The sequence below is a fragment of the Schistocerca americana genome, chromosome 3, assembly GCF_021461395.2.
Source record: "Schistocerca americana isolate TAMUIC-IGC-003095 chromosome 3, iqSchAmer2.1, whole genome shotgun sequence".
NCBI lineage: Eukaryota > Metazoa > Arthropoda > Insecta > Orthoptera > Acrididae > Schistocerca > Schistocerca americana.
In genome coordinates, this window is record NC_060121.1 from 596,853,831 (window position 1) to 596,872,499 (window position 18,669).

Here is an 18,669-nt window from a genome sequence, read left to right on the forward strand (position 1 = left end):
AAAAACTGGAGAATACGAAATGGAGATGAAATCAGAAAGTCAAGCAATAAAAGACTGCCAGGAAAACCAACAGATGAACTTTGCAGATATGTTCAAAACATGAAAATAGGAGTAAATGAGGAAACAGAATCAGTATGCGAAAAATAGCAGAAAATTAACACTGAAATAAACTCACAGTTACAGAAAGAAGAAAAGGAAATACAGGAAACCAGAGAAAACAAGAAAAACAGCACAAAACAAGAAGAAAAGGAAATACAGGAAACCAGAGAAAACAAGAAAAACAGCACAAAACAATATTGAAGGGCATAGAGAATGTAGACATGCAGGTGCAGGTAAACACTCATAAGCATAAGGAGATCACATTACTTGTTCAGCAAGCAGAACAAATGTAGCCACTCTTAGCCAAGAAGTGTAACAGACAGTTGAAAAACTTGTAGAACAAGCAATAGATAATAAACTGCACCTGAAAGCAGTTTCTGTTGAAGGACAAATTGCTATAATCATTAGAAACAACCCTCAAGTAGATTTCAATTGCAGCAGCAAACATAAATTTCCACTCAAAATAAAGTGCGTAATTGAAATGAGGACTCATCAGTTTCAAGACATGCAGGATGATGAATGACGCATAGTACATAGGGCAGCACAGAGACTCCCATGCATCATACCATCAGAGGCATAACATTCATAACAGTACATGTGTGTATAATGCCCTGTACTTCCTAATGGAAGATTCAAGTAGCAACACACAGGTGCTTTCACTGGTGACTCATGAGTCCAATGCATGAGCCCACTTGGCGCCCATAGGTGGGGCAAGTGTATATCACCCCAAAAGAGGGGTTCGCCTGACGTGCTTGTCTACATCCCTCTTTCAAGGTAAAAGCTTTGGTGAACCACATGCTGCCGTGGAACTTGCTGCCATTCCTGACAAGTTTTCTTCATCTGTAGTGATCTTCTGCGAGCTCCTCCCATTTGTTGCAGTCTGTATTAAAAGCACTTATATTGCATTTGATGCAATCTTTAAAGCACAGTCCAGATCTTCCAGCACATCTATTGGCAAGTGCTATATCATTAAGAAATATGTGTCAGGGAAGACCACATTGATCCAGGTGATGCAACAGTAGAACAAGAACATGTAATATGTGCACAAATCAAATGAGAAATACACAGCCACCTAACGGGCAAAGATATAAAATGGTAAAAAATGAAGAATAATATTAACACAGCAAATACCAATAAAGAGAGAGCCAGAAAATCGAAATACAGTGGGGAATACAAAAATCATCTGTACTGATCGTGACAAATTTTACATCTGTCAGTCAGACAGAGACATAGCAACCAGGCTGGCTGAACATGAACGCAGCTGCAGGTTGCAGAATTCTGACTGCATTTGCTGAGCGTGTACTGAGTGAGGGTCACAACTACCAGCCAGTGTCCTTTGTACTTCACTTAGCAAACAAAGGCCATAAACTCAACCTGCTGGAAGCCCTGGAAATTAACAAACATCTTGCTCATGGTCAAGATCTAATCCTAAATGACGAGACACAGCTCAACACCTCCTCTCTCCTAAACTTCATATAATCACCTCAGTTGTTTATTACTTTTCACACTGTCTTTTCCTACATATTACCAGTTTCCTGTATTCATTAAGTTCTTTTGCTTTATTGAAGTTGTCTATGTATTCCATATAACTGTAGTTTCAATTGTTAAGGCTTTCTTTCAACTGGTACTTGTATTACTGCCCATGTTTAACAGCTCTTGTAGTTGTCTCATCTAATATTGTTTATCTTTTACTTGGTTCATTTATTTAATGCAAACTGTGTCATAGCGACCGTTTTGAATATAATGTTAATGTTAAAGTTTTATTTATTTTATCGTATGGCTAGAAAATCTACTTGATTCTTATAATCTGATGACAGTAGTAAATTTTCCAACTAGAGTTACCGAGAACTGTCAAAGTCTGATTGACAACATATTTATAGATAAGTCAAGAGTCAACAATGTAAGTGTACATCCAATTCTTGGCCTTTCTCATCATGGTGGTCAATTGTTTACTCTCACTGACATCAATCTGAACAACAGTTCTGAAAATCCTTGGAAATCTTTTAGGATAATAAATGATGAAACCCTCCAAAATTTCAACACCAGCCTAGAAGAGATAGACTGGAGTCCAGTTTTCAATGAAACTGATGTGAACAAAAAGTATAATACATTTCTGAATGAATTTATGTCTATCTTTGGAGCCACATTTCCCAAAAAAAATAATTAGAAACAATCATGTAAGCACTGTCAAAAAGTCAGGATCACTGCATGAATAAAAACATCCTGCAGAACAGAGAGGATGCTATATTATTCCCTCAGAACTTTTAATGATCCAAAGAAATGTCAGCACTACAGACTTTACTGTAGCATCCTAAAGAAGGTAATAAACAAGTCAAAAAAATCTGCATTAAGTCTGAAATTGGAATGTAATAAAGCGGGAAACTGGCAAAAAAAAATGGGGAACAGGACACCCATTGAAATTAAACGAGGTACCAATATTACAAAGAAACCTGAAATGGTTGCAGGAATCTTCAACAGGCACTTTTTGTCAGCAGCAGCGAAGTCAGGCTGTAAAGGTTCTGTGGACAACTCATTGGCTCTTCTACAGAAAGCTATCAGTAATATCCCCCACAATTACCCTTACCTCATGTTACAGTGAAAGAGATTGAAAGGATTATTACCTCATTAAAAAATAAAAAGTCTGTCGGTGTGGACAAAATTTCCTGTAAAATAGTGAAATATTGCTATAAATATATAAGTCCAGCCTTATGCAACATATTCAGAACATCTCTGCAAGAATGAATAGTCCCCGACAGGCTAAAACTATCTGTAGTGATACCACTCTTTAAAAAAGGTGGGAAAAACAATGTTACAGACTATCGCCCAAGCTCCTTCGTAACCACCTTTTCAAAAATTCTTGAAAATTTCATGCACAGGTTGACTGTCAATCATCTTAGCTTCCACAATATCCTAAACAAGAGTCAGTTTGGATTTTGTGCTGGTCTTTCTACAGAACAAGCAGTATTCTATTCTACAAACTCAGTTCTGGAAGCCATGAACAAGAAAATGTCTCCATTAGGTATTTCTAGTGACCTCTCAAAAGCCTTTGATTGTGTAAACTACCTAATCCTTTTAAAAAAGGCAGAATATTGCGGTTTGGGTGGTACCGTTGGTTCGTGGCTCCAATCATACCTAAAGGACTGAAAGCAGACTGTAATGCTGAGTGGCTCATCCAGAGAACCTGCCTCATCTAAGTGGGACTCAGTAAGTAGTGGTGTGCCACAAGGCTCTGTTTTGGGTCCACTGCTACTTCTCATCTTCATTAATGATCTCCCACTTTGTTCTGATACAAACAGTAAATTTACTCTTTTTGCAGATGACATTACAAATCTAATTGACAATTTTACAGACAACAATCTTGAACAAACTATGAATAAAGTTTTCAATGGTATTGTAAACTGGTTTTCTTCAAATCGTCTCTCACTCAATACAGATAAAACCCTTTATATGAGATTCCATACTCCACAAATAAATCTGGAAGGAATTAACATTAAGTGTAGAGATCAATAAATACAAAAAGCTGAGGTTTCAAAATTCCTGGGCGCTTATATAGACAGCAAAAGTAACTGGTCAGCACACATTCTTCATCTTCATAAAACACTTAGCTCAGCAATATTTGCACTACGGGTTATTGCTTGAGTGGCTGAAGTAGACACCATTACGGCTTCATACTTTGGCTATTTTCATTCATTAATGTCATATGCTATTATATTCTGGGGGAACCAACCTCAAGCAAAGAAAATTTTCACTGAAGATGGGGATCCTTACCACCACCTCATAATATATCTTTTCCTTGTTGACATTTGTCTGTAAAAACCCTTATATCAACAAAGATAACAGCCAATTTCATGACTATAACATAAGTACCAATAACAGTCTGCACATTGAACTGAAAAGCCTCACTATGCTTATTACTCCAGCATTAAGCTATTTAATGCTCTCCCACCACACATCAAATGCCTCCACAAAAGATTGCCAGCATTCAAACAAATTCTCAAGGAGTAATGATAGAGAAATCTTTTTATACAGTTGATGAATACGTGAAAGAAAATGTATATAATCACTAAATTTGTAAGTGTTGTAAACTTAGTATAATTAATTTTATTTTGAGTACTATCATAGGCATATGACAATTATTTATTGGTATTCCTGTATTTCCTTTGGAATATTTAGTTTATCTTGACTCCTATATATATTACACATCCTTAGCATGTGAAACAAAAATGTTTTGTTAGCTGAATGTGCTGTTGTTTAGCTGATATCTTATTTACATTGTATCTTTATTTATGTAAGATGTATTTCAACTGTGTACAATCTGACACATTCCATTATCATAAATGTATTACTCATCCTTAACATGTGAAACACAATTTTCTGTTAATTGATTGTGCTGATGTTTAGTTGATTTGTATTTATTACTCATCCTTAACATGTGAAACACAATTTTCTGTTAATTGATTGTGCTGATGTTTAGTTGATTTGTATTTACATTGTATCTTTTTATTGTATTTACACAAGTTATATTTCAACTATGTTGAATCTGACACATTCCATACCCTTGCGATTCACTCGCTACCAGGATCTACGGAACATGAAATGAAATAAAACAAATAAATAAAATAAAAATAATATGAAGAATGGAAGAGAAGAGTGGGCACAAATTAGTTGGCCATTGAGGATGTAAGACATTCCCATTAGTTTCTGGAATGAAATCTGTAGAACCATATAAAGCTATTAGCTAACAATTAGTTTACATAATTAGCACAGGAGAAATTAAATGATTAAGAGTAGGATGTGGGAAACAACCTAAAAACTACATCCAGGTTTGCTAGAACACTGGCCCTCATCATTAATCCACTGGACAGATTTGACCTGGTGGCGGCACACACTCTGAATCCTGGAAGTGGCATACTAATATGCTTGGCTGTTTAGGTGGGTAAAATCAGTACTGTTGGTGATCATTATAAAAAAGTGAAGTACTTATTTTTATATGAATTCTGATTTCATTTGCCAGCTACTAAAGAGAAGATTGTCAGTAATTAAACTGACACATACAGGTCTCAATGGTTCAGAATGCATCGTCTATCATGAAATGAAACCTCTCAAAATTATATTCCTGTGCATACACCATTTGCATTTACAAGTCACATCTTACAATATATTTCAACTAAATCAGCAAACCATCTGGTGTACCTAAAAATAATGGGAACTATATCTACGAACAATGTTGAATACATGGTTATAAAATAATCTCAATATGAAAGAAAAGCTCAGATCAGATAAATATTTTGAGAACACAACCACCCTTCAATCACATACTCACCAAACTGTGGAATTAAGTTGTTTTTGTTTACTACTTTTAGGATAATATTTATAAATACTACACTGTCAGTAACAAAAATAACACAAAGAAGTATCACTTATCAAAATAGCAATGAACTGAATAACAATCAAGTTTTGTGTAGCACTATATTTCAATTTATTTTACTATACTTTGTATTAATGCCTCAAATAAGCTAATATGGGAAGGAAAGGAAGATGGAAGACCGGAGTTTAACATCACATTGAGGTCATTAGAGATTGTAGTGGCAGCTCAGCTGATAATGGTATAGAAAGATATTGACTGTGGCTTAAAGGAATCATCCCAGCCTCTGTCTGAAGTATTTTATGGAAACAACAGAAAACTTACACTTAAATGTCTAGCAGCAACTTAAATCACACTCCCCCTAAACATAAACCCCATCATATTACTGTATGCACCATCTTGCTTGGTAAAAATACAGAGAAATTTATGATAATTTAAAATATTCTTTGGTGTGCCTGAATAGTGCTTCTAAAACAGTTTACCATTTGTCATGCTCATTTTATAGATGCAATAATATTGCAACTCATACATATTGATATCTAAAGGTTACTAATCAATTCTTTTCCTCCTATTAGGAAACTGGAGAAATACATGATTTCATACAACTTACAAACAAGATAAACTAAATATTAAAACAGAGTTCCACAAAAAACATCTAAAACTCTTCAATAATAATGTGATACTCATTTATATTAAGAAGATAATAAGGTATGGGAAAATAACATACAATACTTTGATAAAGTTTGTTTTAAAACCATTTATTCCACTCCAATGATTTTGTAAATTCATTATGGTTCCTGACTGTCACTAAAATGGACTTTTTCAGTTACACCACAATATAAAAACATGTATAAAGCTTACGTATCATTTCTGCTTAGTACATATTGAATAAATTCTTTAATAAATAACTATTTGAAAATGATGATTTTTCCTTTGATTTCCTACAATTATATCTCATACATAAAATAGCTACAATATTTAAAATCACGTTTCTAAAACACAACATTTTCTGGATTCTGGCAGCTACAAATGCTGTAATGCAAAGGATTAAATGATTGCATTTTGCTGCTGAACTGTCAAGATTTACCAGTAACCTTTGCACTGATACGATGTTGTTTAAGGCACTCAATGGAACAGAATTTATACATGTTGTATTCAAATGGGGTACAGCCAGTGATATCTTTTGCACACTGAAAACAGCGAGAGATTGTTGGAAGAACTCCTCCGTTCTTCTCTGCATTCAACAGCATTCTGCGCTCTGCTGCCAACGCACACTGTCATTGACAAAAGGAAATTGAGTATGTCATGCACTGAAAACAAAAACATTGTGAGGCAGAGTAAAAAGTTATTCTGAAAAGTGTTCGAATCATTTTCAACTGATGGAAGAAGGTGGGGATGCAAGCAACCAGGTTTCTGACACATTAGCATTCTGTAGCAATGGAGCAATGGACATTGCAGCACAGCACGCATACTGTCAAAGCATTTTACCACAACAGTAGTTCTTATGTGCAGCCCTGTCATGCTTTTCACACCTATTTCCAAATTAATTGTAATCTATTGGTGCAATATTCCTGCGGGAATAAAAAGTGGGTTAAAAACTTTGTCAACACCAATAAAAAAGCCTGGAAAACCAAATACAGTGTGTGCTCCTGAAAACATTGAGCAAGTACGAGTTGTATTTGAAAGAAGCCCACATCACTTAGCTCAACAGTATGGCACTGCACTTGGGATTTCCAAGAGAATAATTAGGCAGATTTTTTTACAACAATCTACACTAACATTCTTAAAAGATTCAAATTATTCAGGTTCTTGAAGATGAATTGGTGAAGACATGCTGAATTTAATTTATGAAGACAGGGATACTATGAACAATTTATGAATGAGTGACGAGGCCCGTTTCCATTTGTCTGGTTACATGAACATGCAGAACTTTAAGTTGTGGATCAATGTGAATCCTACAACAAAAACTTCAGCAACCTCCTCATTCCACAAAAGTTGCTGTGAGGTACATTACATCTTCATCGGGGATCACAGGGACCTGCTTTTCCAAAGATTATCTTGGTGGTTATGTGACAGTGACTTCACAAAGATATGCAGACATTTTGGAAAACTTTTTTACTCCACAGTGTCCTCAGTATGAAGTAAATGAGGGAACTTTTTTCCAGCAAAAGGAAGCAATCTTTCTCATGGCAAGAGTAAGCATGAATATCATTAATGCTTTGTTTCAAAATCACCTGATCTCTCAAAGTAGGGTTACCGTATGGTCTGCCTGTTCAGTGGACTCAGCAATGTGCAACTTGAGGGTTAGCTGAAGAGTAAAGTTGAAGCACTGAATGAATGGCTAAGAGGAGGTGTTCCATATCCCATTGGAAAAGCTGTGGAATGAAATGAATAACTTCAAGGCTTGCGTGAAAGTCTGAATGGACATCATATTACTGGATTTATTTTTAAAACTTAGTTACATTTACTTAATTTTCTTAAACAAATTTTTATGTAATATAAGGTGGTAAAAGTAAAATTTGGAAACTTTAATCGAATTTTTTCTGCAGATTTTTCAAAACTACTGCTTACTCTGCCTCACCCCTTACTAACAAGTACACAGTTACTCCTAATATGCAGACTGTCAAATAATTTCTTCACAAAATTAAAGGTTATAGAACATTCTTTAATGAACAAAGATTCTTCAGTATGATTCAGTGTTAGAAAATTGTAAAAACTAAAAGAATACAATATTTTCTCAGTAAAATAAATCTATATTTTAGCAGCAAGATGATTATATCTATTTAAAACAATATTATAGAGTCATGAGCCAATTTTGTAGCTTTTATCACAGTATGAAAGCTCAGTAATAACGAGGCTCTTTAGACGCCTAACAAAATAGTAAAATGTGGCTAATGATCTCACTGTTCATGGGACAATCTTACTTTTGTCACTTTTCTTTATCCTAGCTTTTGCCCTTGCCCTCGCTCCCATGATACCCTGCTTCTTTATATTCAGAAAGCATACGGCGTAGGAGGGAATGTCAACCAGATACGATTTGAATGTTTGAAGTTATTTGTGTTACCTGTAGACTCTTTACAGAGAAATGTAAGTGGTCAAAGCATTTTATGATAAAATACTTCACTTTCTTCTATGACATAGCAAGGTACAGTGATGGATACTATAAGTCATTTCTTTTTGTAGCATAATGTTTATGAATGTTGCTGTTATTAGAAGAAAAAGAAAAAAATATTGGTGGAAGTAGTACAGGTATGTAAGGTGATCAGGTGAATTATCAGATATGTTAGAGAATGAGTTCCTGTTTTTGGAAGTACTGATGATTAGCTCCCTAATAATTTTCACAGTACAAAGGTTTTCAGCAAGTCCCCCTTGACATGAAATTAAATACTGTAAATCTTCACAAATTCAAACAAAAATTGATAACACGTCAACTGACGTATCCCCAAGCTGCCACCCATGACATAGCCACCAACCAGTCATGTATGATGGGTTGCTGCAGTGCTGGCCTGCTAACATCTTTCCTATGGAGACTGAACAAAAGCAATCTGAACAGTCACACAGGGTTGTTTACAACTGAACTCCCAGCAGCTGCCACGGTACTGTGTAGCACCAGCCTCACTGCCAGAGGCATAAGCAGCACTATAAACAGCAATGTCAGCACAGTACTACCTGGCTTCTGTGAGTCATATGCCTCCACAGGTGTATTTACATCAGGTGGGTACTTAGGATGTCACCCGATTGCTCTGCAGCGAGTTCACACACTGTGCTTAAGGCCGCTGCACCTGGCCGCCCACTAAACGGAGTTCACACAAGCTCTCACTTACGGCACACTCTAGGCTTATGCCGCGCGCCTAGCAGCCCATCAATCACAGTACATTTTGCTGAGCTGAACTAGGTGCATCTCCCCACAGTGTTTCACTGACTTTATCTACTCTTGAGCACTCTAAGTTCACTGTCACTGATGGCCTCATGAATTAGCAGCCCATATGACGTGGTGGAACTCATGTTTTTAACAATGGAACACTTTCATGATTAGCATAACACATTTTGAGAATTTATTCTCATTGCCAATGACTGTGTGACCTGTGTGTGTGTGTGTGTGTGTGTGTGTGTGTGTGTGTGTGTGTGTGTGTGTGTGTGGTGTCTGGGGCACGGGGGGCATGCGCACATGTGTGAGCTCTGGCATGACGAAGGATTTATTCAGAAAAAGCTAGTAAGGTCTCCCCCCCCCCCCCCCCCCCCCCTCTCTCTTTTGTGTCTACCTGTTGACAAATCAATGCTTCTGCTGTTCACTGAGTGTTCTTTACTCCTCAATTATCGACACTCTACCAGAATTTTCTCATTATATTTTTCCAACCCATTGTTTGATAAAGTTATGAAGAACTATGCAAGCATGGAAAGTGGTATATCTGATGTTACTCATTTATCATGCTTAGATGAGAAAGCTACAGGAAAATTTAGGTACAAAAACAGGCCACTTGTTGGGGAAAAAAAATACAGGCACAAGAAAATAAATACTGTATCTGTTCACAAAATTCCAGAACATTCATAGTTTCATGGCAATGGTGTGTTGGAGCAAAATGTGGTTGGCATCCCTGCAGATGCCTGTGTTTAATGTGTAACTGCCAGAAGTTTCAGTGATGCAAGTCAGTTATTGTCCAGTGCTGTATTGAGTAGAATGTTGCACTGCACAGTTTGCGAATTTCAAGATGGCAGAGTTACAGGAGCTTTGTAGTGGTGGTGGAGCTTCACTGTTGCATTGAATACACATACTGACAGAAAGAGATCTGCAGCACTCATTCAAAAATTCTGGTATGACTCAGCATTTTTATTATTACGTATTCTTAGGGCATATAACATATACAAAAGACAGATACAGCAACCCATATTGACTCATATTTAAATCTGCAATTACACCTGCTGATTTTATTGTATTACTATATAGTGTAAAAGCACTTTTAGAAATTTGCTTCACTATGGTCAATAACACACAGAAAAAAGCTCAATAACTGGAATAGAATATAATTTGTTCTTAGTAGTACCTTTTCTCTGTCACTAAGGCGCAAAAATCTCTCCTTTTCAGCCTCTTCTTTTTTTATTTTTTCTTCTTCCTGCTTCTTAACTTTCTCTCTCTCTCTCTTTAGCTTTCGTTGCGTTCGACGTTTTTCTAGCATTTTTTTTTCTGTTTCATCTGTTAATGGACCTGGTATCTGTGACTAAAATTTAGGTATCACACTTGTTATTTCCAATTTAAGTGTTAATTGCAAGGTATGAATAACATGTTTGTAGCGATTTACCTTTCTGTAATTGTACTTATCAGGAAACTCTGCATAAAACTGCCTGAATACATTTTTCGTTTCTTTATTGTAAGATACGACATATGGTGTTTGCAACTTTTTATTTTTATGACATGGATCAGATCCAGCAGACAACAGCATCCTGCAACATTTCAAATTAATGTTACCAAAGAATCTATGGATCATACAATTAGCACTTTTTCTTCCATTCATTCATACCTTCTTTTACACACACACACACACACACACACACACACACACACACACCTGTTTTTATTTAGAAAACTGAACTTCTTTCTTCAGAATGCATAAGACCTTTCCGACTTATCAGTTGGTAGCCTAGAAGCCACAATCAGCCTGAAATTTACTCACTCGCTCACTCAACACTCTCTCTCTGATGCTGCTGTTCTCAACCAGAAAGATAAGGAAGTTACATCTCAAGTGAAACTTGATGCTGAAAACATTAACTGATGACATCAAATGAGGCAGTAACAATAAAAATGTATGAACAAAAAGCCGGGATGATATGAAGAGCAAAATGTAAATCTAAATAGAAGACTGACTACTTTGTGTCTGTAAATTAATACTCCCACAAATATTGTAATTAAAACAGAATATTTACACATTCAAGTAAGCAGTTCTCAGCATGTGAAAATAAACAAAAGGATTCAAACCTTGTCCTTAAACAAACAGAGACTTGTGAGTCCATTCAGAAAATGTTTAAACAATGGAGGAATAGTGATGGGAGTAGAGATGGGAGTGATGATCAGCTTTTCTGAGTGAGTACATTTAACGTTTTGCCAGTAAAGAAATGTTATAATTAAAGGCACCTAGAAAACAAGCTGTCAAAGTACTGCTAGAATAGTAAATTAATGGAAGGGAATGTGGGAAATAGATTACAAAGTAATTTCTTAACTTGGTAGATATGAACAATGTATGCTGAGCTTAGTGTATCTATCCAGCTATAAGATGACCCTGAATATACAATATTCCCACCTGTTTTGAAGACGCTTCCTGAGAATTTTCTTATGTGTCAAAAATTCTTGCTAATAAACACAAGCCTACTGTCCTCTGTATGAGTTATCACACAACTCTTCAGACTTTCCAGGCACACACGTTGAATATACAGTGCTCAGATCTGCTATGGTCCAGTGGCAGACTTGAAATCAATATATTCAATGTCATTTTTATTTGCTAGGCTGTATGGGCAACACCAATCAGATTTCTGTTTTGAGCTAATGTCAAAAGTTACAGTCAATAAAAGTAAATGCAAACTTATCATCAACACAAAGGTTGGTTTGAACACCACAGCGCTGTATTATGCATGATTGTATTGGATGTGGATGCCCTTGCTCTCATTTGACCTTTGAAATGACTCAGCCAGTTGCATGTGACCCACAGTTTAATACAGACTCCAAACCGCAGTGCAACTAGGAAGTAAGGAAGGAAGATTGGGTTTAACATCCTGTCAACATCGAGGTCTTTAGAGACAGAGTACGAGTTCGCATGTGTCAAGGATGGGGAAGGGAAACAGCTGTCCCCTTACATAGGAATCAGCCCTGCATTTACCTGGAGCAATTTAAGGAAATCACAGAAAATCTAAATCTGGATGGCTGGGCATGGGTTTGAAATGTTTTCCTCCCAAATGCGAGTCCAGTGTGCTAACCACTGCACCACTTTGCTAAGTAAGGCCACTTGGGATTTTTCACATCAACAAATTGCTTCCAGCACTGAAACTAGCAATAAATGATAGAAAAGAATCCTAAGATCAAAGGAGGATCAAACTCCACATCTTTGGATTTTAAAACTGGTACTCAATCATTGGACTGTAGTGGGAAAGATGAATGGTTGACTTCGGTTTATTGGAAGAATTCTAGGAAAGTGTGGTTCATTTGTATAGGAGACCGCATATAGGGTGCTAGTGCAACCTATTCTTTAGTACTGCTCGGGTGTTTAGGATCTGTACCAGGTCGGATTCAAGGAAGACATCAAAGCAATTCGGAGGCGGGCTGCTAGTTACGTTACTGGCAGGTTCAAACAACTTGCAAGTGTTATGGACATGCTTCGGGAACTCAAACGGGAATTGCTGAAGGGAAGGTGATGTTCTTTTAAAGGAGCACTATTGAGAAAATTTAGAGAACTGACTGGATTTGTGATTTCCTCTCAGAGAGGTCACAGTTCGTAGTGATAGATGGTAAATCATCGAGTAGAACAGAAGTGATATCTGCCATTCCGCAAGGTGGTGTCATAGGCCCTCTGTTGTTCCTGATTTACATACATGATCTAGGTGATAATCTGAGCAGCCCCCTTAGACAGTTTGCAGATGACGCTGTAATTTACCGTCCAGTAAAATCATCAGACGATCAATTCCAATTACAAAATGATCTACAGAGAATTTCTGTATGGTGAGAAAAGTGGCAATTGGCACTACACAAAGAAAAGTGTAAGGTCATCCACATGGGTGCTAAAAGAAATCCAATAAATTTTGGGTATACGATAAATCGCACAAATCTAAGGGCTGTCAATTCTACTAAATACCTAGGAGTTACAATTACAAGCAACTTAAATTGGAAAGACCACATAGATAATATGGTGGGGAAGGCAAAACAAAGACCGCGCTTTGTTGGCGGAACACTTAGAAGATGTGACAAATCCACTAAAGAGACAGTCTACATTACACTTGTCCGTCCTTTGGTGGAATATTGCTGCGCAGTGTGGGATCCTTACCAGGTAGGACTGACGTAGGACATTGAGGGGGTTGCAAAGAAGGGCAGCTTGTTTCATGTTATCGCACATGAGGGGTGAGAGTGTCACTGACATGATACGCGAGTTGGGGTGGCAGTCACTGAAACAAAGGTGGTTTTCTTTGCAGTGAGATCTATTTACGAAACTTCAACAACTAACTTTCTCTTCCGAATGCGAAAATATTTTGTTGACATCCACCTACGTAGGGAGAAATCATCATCATAATAAAATAAGAGAAATGAGAGCTCGAACGGAAAGATTTAGGTGTTCCTTTTTCCCGCGCACCATTCGAGAGTGGAATGGTAGAGAAATGGTATAAAAATGGTTTGATTAACCCTCTGCCAGGCACTTAAGTGTGAAATGCAGAGTAACCATGCAGACATAGATTAGAAGATGACTGCAGAATGATTCTGTTGCTTCCAATATAAATTGCACGTAAGGAGCATGAAGATAAGATATGAGAAATAAGGGCTCATACGGAGGCATATAGACAATCATTTTTCCCTCGTTCAACTTGTGAGTGGAACAGGAAAGGAAGTGATTAGTAGTGGTATGGATACCCTCTGCCACACACTGTACCGCTGGTTCTGGAGTATCGGTGTGGATGTAGAATGTCTGGCCCCACATACTTCTACGAAAGTGAGACATGGGTCAGTTACAAATGAGAAAAAAAAGTAAGATTGAGATAGGTGAAATGATATTTCTTAGGGTTATGAAAGGTTGTACAGAGCAGATAGATTAAGAAACAGTGACACTGGGAGGGAATTAAACATATTTAAAACAAGTAACAAAATTAAAGATAACAGAAGAAACCAGAGTGAACATCTCAACACAGTGAACAGTGGCAGATTACTTTACAAAGTCAGAAATTATAACTGATTGACTGAAGAAATCTGTAAACTCCAAGGAAGGGAAGGGCACAGTAACAGGCAACGGGCTAATACTTGGAAGTGCATAAGAAGAAGAAGAAGATGATGATGATGATGATGAAGAGAATGAAAAACCAGATGGAATGTCAGTAGATGTGTTTGATTTATCAGAACTTCACATGGAATCTTATAGATACATAAATGATGTGGTAATGTCTACAAAAGAGAAGTCAAAAACTGTAATGTTTGCTGATGGCACAGGTATTTTAATCATGGGTGGAACAGTAGACATACCAGACACAACACAAATGATAGCTTATTATAACTGGTTCACACAAACAGTTTAAGTCTTAATATCAGAAGGCTCATACAGAGAAATTTTGAACAAGCAAAAATAACTTGCTAGTACTAGAAGTAGACATTAATGTTCATACATTAAATGAAACACAATGTGTGTACCTTCTCGGGGTTCAGTAGGATGATAAATTAAAATGTAGACAATACATATATAAACTGTGAGACTGTAAGGCTGGTGTCTATCGTATTCCTCGCAGTTGTGGCATGTCATATATTGGTCTGACAATCAGGACTGTGGAAAACCGGTGTATTGAACATAAGCGTCACACACGCTTACAACAGCCGAGCAAATACGCTATTGCAGAACATTGCCTTGACACCGGTCATCCTATGGAATACAACAACACGGAGATTCTGGCTTGCACGTCCAGCTATTGGGATAGTGTTATTAAGGAAGCTGTTGAAATCAGACTATCAAGCAACCTTATTAACAGAGATGGTGGATTTTGTTTAATTGCTGCTTGGAATCCGGCTCTGTCTCTCATCAAAAAACAGAGGGACAAAATTAGTGCTACCTCACCTGTTGATTAATAGTAACTATCGATATTTCTAATGTTGGTTATCTTTGGTTGTGTTGACACTTGTTCTGTGTGTGGTATCTTCCTTGTTTCTCCTCTGTGAACTGAGGTATTAAATTTGCTTGCACAATGTTTCTTCCTTGCATTTGTGCATTGAGAATAGCAGGGTGTGCTCCTGTCTAAATATCGGCGGTGTTCGGCGACGTCACCCAGCAGCAAACCCGTAAGTTATTTGAACATATATAAACTATTCAAGAAGCTTAGTTCAGCATGTTTTATTCGTAGTTATTATATTGACTAAAGAGAAGATTGTTAACTTATTTGGTATACTTAGACTCCATGCTGCACATGAAATTATCTTCTGGGACAGTGCAGGTAAAGTAAAAGAAGTATTTATTCAACAGAAGAGACCAGTGAGGACATTGTATACAGTAAATAACTGCACAACCTCAAAAGGCCTTTGTGAGGATTTTTTACTTCTTTTTCTCGCTTCCTAGTATATTTACTCCTTAATGGTTTATGTTACTGTCAATAAAAATCAGTTTTGGGTGAAATATGTTTTGCGTAACTACAATACAAGCCAAGTAAGGAGTTTTCACGTAGACCTTCTATTCTTGTCTAAGGTACAGACTGGAAACACGTACCCCAGTGTAAAAGTGATCAACAAGCTCTCATCTAACATATAGTAAGAAACTGTTAATTTCCACCAACTGAATTTGCATCGTAACTGATTACAAATTATCTGATTATCCAGACTCAAGGATTGAAAAGTTCTGTAAGCTGTATGACAAGTTGCAGTTCACTGTAAAGCTACATGACAAGAAGGAACGTATTGTACACATGACTATATTTATACTTTAAGTACCTCTTTTCTTTGTAAGATATCAACAAAATCAAGTAAATACAGCTTGTAATACTTCAGGCTTTCTCGGCAATATGTTGACATGTTGAATAATCAGGTCTTTTGCCAGTTGTTCATGTCATTCTCGAATAATACTTCAATGGTATGGCTCGCTGTCTTCTTTAGGTGATCCCTGAGTCTGGTCCTTTGGTTGATTGGATGCAGTATTTACGCCTGGATGGTGCTACACACTCAGTTTTCGGTCCACACTGCATCAAGCACTCCATCCGCGGTCCGTGCCTGACAGGGGCAGCTCTAGTTGTCCTCTCTTGTCGCTCGTGCTCTGACTGCCGTCTACGTCCTCTGGTTTCGTTTGGTTTGGTTTAGGGTGCAAAAAACAACTGGGATCATACGCGCCTAATTCAAAAATCTATAGAACACGAAGACAGAGAGGAGATAAAAAAACAACTATACGTCAGTCCGAATTGACATAACAGAAGACAGCTAAAAACAGGCATGTGGAAAAAGAGCTAAAAAAGACACCGTACAGAAACAGAGGTCCAAAACTAAAAATTAAATGGCCTTCGCCATATTGCTTTGGTGGATAAAAAGTAAAATGCCCGTGTGCCATTTGCTAAAACGGCAGATAAATCAGACGGCAAACCAAAGCGGGTATGTAAACGGTTAAAAAAGGTGCATTTCATCAGGACGTGGTGGACAGTTAAAACTTGGGTACAATGTGTACAAAGTGGTAGCTAAAAAGGCAGTGCCCAATACGCAGCCAAGTTAAAATAACCTCCTCCAGTGGGAGGGCCGAGAGGAAGTCATCCAAGCCACTGGGAGAGGCTTAATAAGCCGGAGCTTATTCCTGTGAGGGGAGGACCACTGGTGATGCCAAAGGGGCACCGCCTCCTGACAGATGGCAACACAGAGATCATCAGAGGGAATACAGCCACTCGCTGCTGAGGTACAAGGACTGCAGCCTTGGCAGCACCATCAGCAACCTCATTTCTTGGCAGACCGACATGACCAGGAACCCACAGAAACATCACACTGACTTCACCAAGAGTGAGCGAGTGACAGTTTCCCTGGACCCGATGTACTAAGGGACGGGCGATGTACAGCACGCACCGACTTTGAAGGCCACTGAGTGAATCTGAGCAGAGGGCACAACTGAAAAGGCTGTGTCACTGTTTGTACTCTGTGGCCTGATACAGAACGAAGAGCTTGGCTGTAAATACTGTGGAGTGTGCCGGAAGCTGATATCAAAAGACGTGTGCAAATGACAAAGGCATACCCGACCCCACGGTCAGACAAGGTTAACATGGGCCGTTTCACAAAGCCAAGGTGGTGAAGGGTTCACACCCACCGGGAAAGTTGCAGGTAGTGTGTCGATGCTCCAGGAGTAAAGACGATCAAGACATCACTGAAGACACCGCTCAGTGAGACAGGTCCTTGGAGAACTGCAATAGATGGCAAAATCATCAACAAAAAGGGAGCCAGAGATGCCCGGCAGAAGACAGGCCACTATAGGGTTAATGGCGATAACAAAGAGGATGACACTCAGGACAGAACCCTGAGGCATACCGTTTTCCTGGATAAAGGTGCCTGACAAGGCAGAACCAGAACGCACCTTGAAAACTCGATCTTTTAAAAATGCCCGAAGGAAACAGGGCAGGCAGCCATGGAAGCCTCACATGTAAAGAGTACGGAAGATACCAGTTCTCCAGCTGATGTCGTAGGCCTTCTCCAAATCGCAAAACATGGCCACAGTCTGGCATTTCCGCAGAAAACCATTCAGACATGGGTGGACAAAGTAACGAGATGTTCAACTGCAGAATGCTGCACTCAAAATCCACAATGTGCATTCGTCAGTAAATTGCAAGACTCGAGCCACCGTGCCAGGCGGGCATGAATCATACATTCCATCACCTTGCAAATGCAGCTGGTAAGAGAGATGGGGCGGTAGCTAAAAGGAAGGTTTTTGTCCTTACCGGCCTTAGGTATGGGTATGACAGTGGCTTCACACCAACGTCCAGGAAATGTGCCCTCTGCCCAGATGCGGTTGTACATGTTAAGCAGAAAGTGCTTGCCCGCAAGAGAAAGGTGCTGCAACATCTGAATGTGGATGGTGTCTGGTCCTGGGGCAGAGGATCGGGATGAACTGAGAGCATGATCAAACTCCCTCATAGTAAAGGTGGCATTGTAGCACTCACGATTTGGAGAAGAAATGGGTGTCATCCGAGCCTCTTCTGCTCATGTCCGATGGAGGAAGGCAGGGTGATAGTGGGAAGAGCTCGAAACTTCAGCAAAATGGTGGCCCAAGGTGTTGGAGATAGCAATAGGGTCTACAGTAACACTGTCTACTACTGTGAGGCCAGAAATTGGGGAATGGATCTTGGTCCCAGAGAGCCGTTGGAGGTTGGCCAACACGACAAAGGAAGGGGTGGAACTGTTAAAAGAACTAGTGAATGAAATCCAGCCAGCTAGTTTCCTATCCTGAAGAACGTGATGACACTTTGCACACATCTGTTTATAATGAATGCAGTTTGCCATTGTAGGATGATGATAAAAACGC

At 38.4% G+C, this 18,669-nt stretch overlaps 1 protein-coding gene across 1 annotated transcript in view; it reads right to left on the reverse strand.

The window, feature by feature from the left end:
- Window positions 1-6,206: 6,206 nt before the first annotated feature.
- Window positions 6,207-18,669, reverse strand: part of LOC124607107 (ankyrin repeat and zinc finger domain-containing protein 1-like) — a 96,127-nt gene continuing 83,664 nt past the window's right edge. The window contains exons 10-12 of the mRNA XM_047139304.1: window positions 10,762-10,903; window positions 10,507-10,680; window positions 6,207-6,738 (exon numbers count right to left, since the gene is read on the reverse strand). Coding sequence (XP_046995260.1) covers window positions 6,541-6,738; window positions 10,507-10,680; window positions 10,762-10,903 — 514 coding nt within the window. The 3' untranslated portion in view covers window positions 6,207-6,540. The remainder of the gene's footprint in view (window positions 6,739-10,506; window positions 10,681-10,761; window positions 10,904-18,669) is intronic.